Raw genomic sequence first — 6,783 nt, forward strand, 5'->3', positions numbered from 1 at the left:
TAAAGTCTCAAAAAAATCTAAAAAAACAGAAAACACCCAAGATCATTCTAACAGTCTATACTGGTGAAAACCAGAATAAACTCCTCTTTGAATGGAATTCTATTTCAAATCATTTCTCCAAACTCAAGAAAAATCACCTATGAGAAAACCTTAATAAACACTCTAAGCTAAATTCTTCAGGGAGTTACAGGATGAAAAGAACTTAGACATTTTAGAGCCCTGTTAACCTGTGGGAAAGTGCTATAGTATGACTTCTTTTTTCTGCCTGGTAGAGAAGATGGCCCCCAATGTTGTCGCTTTCCTGCCCTGTGAAGGCTTAACAGATTTGTTTAGAGCTTAGCAGTCCTATTTCAGCCTTCTGTTCCCCGACTCGATAAGCCTCAGTTCATCATATCCTTTTGGAACATTCCTCATTACTTTGCTGGTGTCCTCCACTCACTGTCCATTTGCATGGAAGGTTTGTTTTGATGATGCAAGACTGTGCACTGACCTCAAGCCTGTGTCTTCATAATGTGGATGATTCACAATGGGCCGAAGTGCAGAGAGCTTAACACTTGCCATCGTGGGCACGGCACCCGCAAACACTGCATCTGGAAAGCAAGAGGAAGGTCTCAGGAAGACACTCAGTAAGGGTGAGACGGGGTCTCCTTCAAGTTTAAATCAATTATTTCACAGGTAACAGAGCGGCGGCCCAGCACGTTCATGACTTCAAGATTCAATGGCAGAACTAGAATGAAGTCAGATGGCTGATAAAGTAGCAGTTGGCAGCCAGGTCTGGGTAAACTATTTTCCTTGCAAAATAGAGCTTCATCATCTCATTATTAAAGATTTCTTTCTTTCTTTCAAGAAAAAAATCTTAGAAATCTTTCCTGACTCTAGAAAAGAAGTATCAGATGGACTAGGAAAGCTTTATAGTAACAAGAAATTCTGGAAGATGATTTAGCATTCAAAAATTTGACACTCAGATGACAACAAAGACTCCCTTTCCACACATGAGTAAAATATCACATTCTAGGAGTTTATTTCAAGAAGGAATGTGAAGGACTAACATTAAAAATTCATTAAGAAAATAAGCACAGTAAAAATTATTTTAAATGTGGCATTTATGACGGTGAATAAATTTTGAAAAAATTAAAATCTATAAAAAATGGCACAATAAATTACTAAGAACATATGTATAACATTTCCCTAGAAAACCATTTAAACAAGATTGATATTTCCTTTGTTTTAGATATTCTAAACGCAACATTGCTTAGAAAGAGTAAGATCAGTGGAAGTAACTAGGGTTTAAGAGTTTGCAGTGGTATACAAAATTGTGGGAAAAACAGCTAAAAAATATTTTTTTTTTTTTTTTTTTTTTTTTACCTGGTTTAGTACTATATTTGATCCACTCTATACGTTCTTCTTGTGGCAAATTGCTGAACTCCCCTACAATATTCCACTGGGTTTGCAGATTTGCTGAACCTTGTATTGACATTGCTGCTAATATAGCAAAAACAACAGCACCAGGATGTACTTTGCAAAAGAGCCATCAAAATAGCTGAAACAAAATTAAGAATACATTGGTAATTGTTTATACTGTAGTATGCATCTGTTATGCAAAACTTCTTTCCAGAGAAGAATGTGGCCTCTGCTAGCGTCCCAAAAAAAGGATTAATTATCCTAAAGAAAAAGCCCCAAAATAATAATCTTTGGGATCAAAAGAATTCTACCATCAGCCTCATATAAGTGGAACACAATGTAGGAAGCTCTTTTCTCAACCTGCTTTCTCTACTCCCAGATTCAAGTAAAGCCACAACCACCGACGCAATTTACAAGGCCCAGGGCAAAACAAAACTGTGGGGTCTCTTGTTAAAAAATTATTAAGACGTTCAAAACAGCAGCAGCAAACATTCAACCAAGTTCAGGGTCCTTCTGAATGCAAGGTCCTGTGTGACCAGCAGGAACCCCACATTTGCAAAACCTGCCCTAGTGACACTTTCTATTAGGTTGCTGCAAAATTGCATGTTTTGCTATGTTGACAAAACCCGCAATTACTTTTGCACCAACCTGTATCATCAGTCATGCTGTGGGTTAAAGACTCAAGATTAAAGGCTTCCAACCAGCCTCCTCTCCTGTGCCAGCCTGAAGGGGTCAGAAAGGGGGAAAGTAGTGCCTTTCTAACATAATCAACATTCTGCTGGGGAACCTCGAGGCTAGCTACTTTTTTCCACATTCAAACAGTCCACATTCCATAACAACACTTTGTTCTCTTGATCTTTCTCTACATGTCTACAGAGCTAGGTTTCAAGTTTTTTGAGGGCTTATAAACACTGGCTTTTGACTTTTCTGTCCACTACTCTATCCTCCATCCCTAGAGTGCACAGGGTAGGTGCTTAGTGACTATGTGCTACGTTTAAGGGAGGTGCTGCTGTTGTACGCAGGCTGGGTGACTGATGGAAAGCTGACACTATGAAGAAGCATCAGTCTGCGAACACAGAGCAAGGAGGCAGTTCTCCAGGGAAATGAGCAGCAAACCGCCAAGGCAGGCTTAAACTAAACTTTAAAAAGCACAAGTCAAGAATGTACATACAAATGTGCACCAAATGAAAAAAAAAATTTAAGTTTGATACAAAAAAAGACCCTATAATTTTCAAGCACTTATAACTTGAAATTGTTAGAATTCTTTGCGATATGAATGTCAAAACAAAAAAAAAGTTACTATTTGTACAATTAAGCTCTGCTTTCTATCAGCACCTGCAGTAATCACCCATGAACTCAGTCTGTACTAAATCAGTGTTTGTTGTAAACCTGTTGTATACCAGGTCATTTTCAAGATGATTTCTGACAATTGCCAACAAAGTTAGAAACTGGAACTAGAAAGGAAAGTCCAAATGCATGCAACTTTCAGATAAGTAAAATTATAGTGATATTAAGTCTTTACCTCTCCAACAATTATTTTAAAGTCTTCTGAAAGATAGAAAATGATCAGCTTTGGCCCTTACCCTTTAAGAAAGATAAGTACAAAACCATGAAGAGCTTTAAGTATAATCACTTAAAAGACTTTGTAATTCATTATTTTAGGGCCACTCAATAATAAAGGCTAAAATTATTATCGTAGCTATACTCCAACATAACATGTTACCTGTCTTGAGTAGATCAGTGATGCCATAACACACATGTGTGGTGTCAAGAGTTTTAGTCTCATAATTAAAATACCAAGGGCTGTATATGCCAACAATTGCAATGCATGATAAACCAGCTGAAAGAAAGAAGAAAATATTTTTTACTCCTACTGTTAGTGAAGTTTAAGAATACTAAGCTGGCAATACATAGAAAGGGGTATGTTCTCCTTAGTAACAAAAAGTACTACTACTTAGGTTTCTGAAATTTCTAAAACAGTTCTTAAAATTCACTTTCAAACTGTTCCATTTTAGTGGAAGGCTAAAATTATAAAGTCATTAAGGCAAGTGCTTCTGTGATTCTCAGAGTCAAACCTGTGGTTAATAAAGCCCACAATTTTTGAATCTACCTTGATGCTACCATCAGACCAAGAAAAGACAGTGGTAAAAGAAATGACTGCTGCCTCAAGATTTGAGGGCTCCATTTTGGAACTGCCCTCAAAACTAGACTGGACCATCAGGAGATGGGAGCAGTAACCAACCACATCTCTGAGGCCTCCAGAGCAGAGAGGAAAGTGATTTCCAATTGTGCAACAGACATCTCATATGTATGTCTAAATGGGCTCCAGAAATCAACTGTCAGAGCAGAACAAATGAGTTTCCTAGTTAATTTTAACAAATGAATGGTCAGTGAATCTGCATGTAGCATTCTCACAAAAACACATACCAGGTTATTTTCAAGATGATTGCTGACAATTGCCAACAAAGTTAGAAACTGGAACTAGAAAGGAAAGTCCAAATGCATGCAACTTTAAGATAAGTAAAATTATAGTGATATTAAGTCTTTACCTCTCCATGATCAAACTGGTGTTTTCTGGAACAGAAAAAAAATATATTGCTATCAACTCATTATTGAAGCACTTCATGTATTTGCATTTTCATCTTGTACATAGGAGTTTTACAACTTCTATAACATTCTCTCAGGACACATAGAGGCAAATCAAAATAACTAAAAGTCACATGCCAAAACTAGTGCTACACTCTTTTAAGAAAGTTAATAAAGAAGGACAATGTTGTATTATATCCTAACTATTTGATTAGATGGGTATTTATTAGGACAACAAAGGCACACTGTGGTGTCCCAGCTCCCTCACTAGTGATACCCCAGCAAAGCATGGAATGAAAAAAAATCTTCGAGATTTTCACTAGGCAACCAAGCACAGATGACAAATAAGTGATTATACGTGTAAATCTGAGTTCAAGGGAGAAGTCTGGGTCAGAGACGGGAATGTGTGAGTTGACAACACACACCTTCTCTTTCTTAAGCACTGATATGTTCCCAAGACCCAGAGTAAGACCTGGCACTTAGAGCTCAACATTCAATAAACTGTTAATCCAGTCAGCATATAATCTAATTTGAGAATCTGGCCTCAAAAAGACTGATATATTAGCAAACTCAGGACACATAAGGGGGTAGTGAAGGAGATGAAACAGTTCTTTCTTTATTCTTTTTTCACACCAAGTAAAAACTATCAGTTACCATTTGTTGAGTACTTACAATGTTAATATGCTTAGTACATTACATTAACTCTAATCCTACAACCACTTATTACCCAAATTTACAGCCAAGGAAAGGGAGTCACAGAGCTACTAAGTAGCAGCCAAGACTATATTCTGACTGACTTCAGAACCAATACACTTTTTACTACATCATGCTGTCTCTATCTCACTTTACTTCCTGGATCTTTGAGTAAAGAGAATATTGGCATTCACGTCTTTCATAGTTAAAAGTTATGTCCTACTCTTCCCCTTTTTACACGGGCATTCGTAGTTATGCAAAATAAAATGTCAACATGCCACTCCTCTTCCAAAAAAGAGCTCTGATCCTATTTGAACTGAAAATCCCATGAAACTCAATGGTCCCTATAATTATTTCTATAGGTGAGTTATTATTCTTGAAGGGACGGCTTTGTTTCTGTGAAAAGTTCTACCTTCCTCTTCCAGAGCTGCATACTAGAGCTGAAACTTCGTAGCTTCTTCCTCAGCTCTTCAAAAATAATTGCACCTCAAATGAAGAAAAATTTTGGCATTGTAAACCAGAACCTTTTCTTTCCCCCTCAGTCCTCAACTCAAATGTTACAGGTATAAACAAGGGCATAGTTACAGCAAATTGTTTCTAAATGAGAACAAGGATTCTCTCAGGAGTACGTGCAATAATTTATCATTATGTTGGCAGAGACTTGGAGGTGAGGGAATAAGGGTGTGTATATTCAAATTATAAAATATAGGGTCATGCCTATAATCCCAGAACTTTGGGAAGCTAAGACAGGCAGGTCACGAGGTCAGGAGTTCAAGAGCAGCCTGGCCAATATGGTGAAATCCCGTCTCTACTAAAAATACAAAAAATAGCCAGGCATGGTGGTGGTCACCTAGCTGTTCAGGAGGCTGAGGCAGATGAATCACCTGAACCCGGGAGGCGGAGGTTGCGGTGAGCCGAGATTGTGCCACTGCACTGCTTGCTCCAGCCGGTGCAACACAGCGAGGCTCTGTCTCAAAAAAATATATGTATATATATATATATACACACACACACACACTCACACACACATATATATAGATACATACAGTAAACAATCCTTGTCCTCCAAAAATCCCACAAAAGAATAAAAGCAGAATTAAAACTACCTTCACTCCATCCTCCAATCCCACACTCTTAATAATTACAGGATTTATCTTTCCAGATCACTTCTATGCACAAACACACAAAAATCTCCAAAGTTTAAACAGAAGTATAATTATCCTATACACACACACACACACACATACACTGGCAATTTTTAAAATTCTATAATGTATACTGGACCTATTTCCATAAAGATGGCCTAACATTGCACTCTATGATTGATCATAGGAAATATTTTGGATCTTTCCATTTCTCACATGACACACAGTACTATCAAAGGCATTTCTCCCCATCATCTCTGTATTTCTGTGAGCATCTCTAGAGGGTAGACTTGCACTGGTGGAACTGCAGGGCTGAAGGACAGGCCCACTATATGTTTTACTGTGTACTGCCAAACTTCCCTCCCATCCGCCACCTCCCACTCTGGCAAGCACTGGATATACTATTAATTTTTAGAAATACGAGAACTGAGAAGGTCTTCAATTTAACCTGAATGTCTTTACCACAGGATCAAGACTACCTTTTCGTGTTCATTAGTCATATGTAAATACTCACTCATTCAACTCCTATTTTTACTATCTTGCAGGCACTGTATATAAACTGTTGAATAAAAATGATCGCTCCCTTCAGGAGACACAGGTCACGCATCAACATTTAAGTACAAAAGGTGATAAATGGTAAGAGAGTAAAATAAAGGGTGTGATAGAGGAAAACACCAAGCATGCTATCGGCCTCTCTGACTCTCAGATTATAAACATACTCTCTTGGTTAATTTTGGGGTTTTATTTTTTTCCTATATCTAATTCTCTGCTTCATCTGAAATTTATTTTCTGTGAAAAGTGAGAAGTATGAATCCAGTTTTATATTTCCCTGCTCATTTCCCAAAAGGCAGTCCACTGGTCCTAAAACCACTCACATAATAATTTACTTTCCCTGCTGAACTGAAGTACAAAACTGTGTCCTTCCAGTGTAGATTATGTGCAGGGCTACTGTCAGATT

The 6,783-nt window shown here is 37.7% G+C and overlaps 1 protein-coding gene across 1 annotated transcript in view; it reads right to left on the reverse strand.

Annotated features, from left to right (window-relative positions):
• The window catches only part of LOC105513616 (probable C-mannosyltransferase DPY19L1), a gene marked incomplete at its 5' end in the record, with an annotated part of 111,339 nt that overhangs the window by 22,351 nt on the left and 82,205 nt on the right, over positions 1 to 6,783 (reverse strand). The window contains 4 exon segments of the mRNA XM_011944528.1: positions 491 to 590; positions 1,366 to 1,540; positions 3,125 to 3,241; positions 3,951 to 3,975. Of these exon segments, the coding sequence (XP_011799918.1) occupies positions 491 to 590; positions 1,366 to 1,540; positions 3,125 to 3,241; positions 3,951 to 3,975 (417 nt within the window).

This window comes from Colobus angolensis, unplaced genomic scaffold, assembly GCF_000951035.1.
Source record: "Colobus angolensis palliatus isolate OR3802 unplaced genomic scaffold, Cang.pa_1.0 Scaffold232, whole genome shotgun sequence".
Lineage (NCBI taxonomy): Eukaryota > Metazoa > Chordata > Mammalia > Primates > Cercopithecidae > Colobus > Colobus angolensis.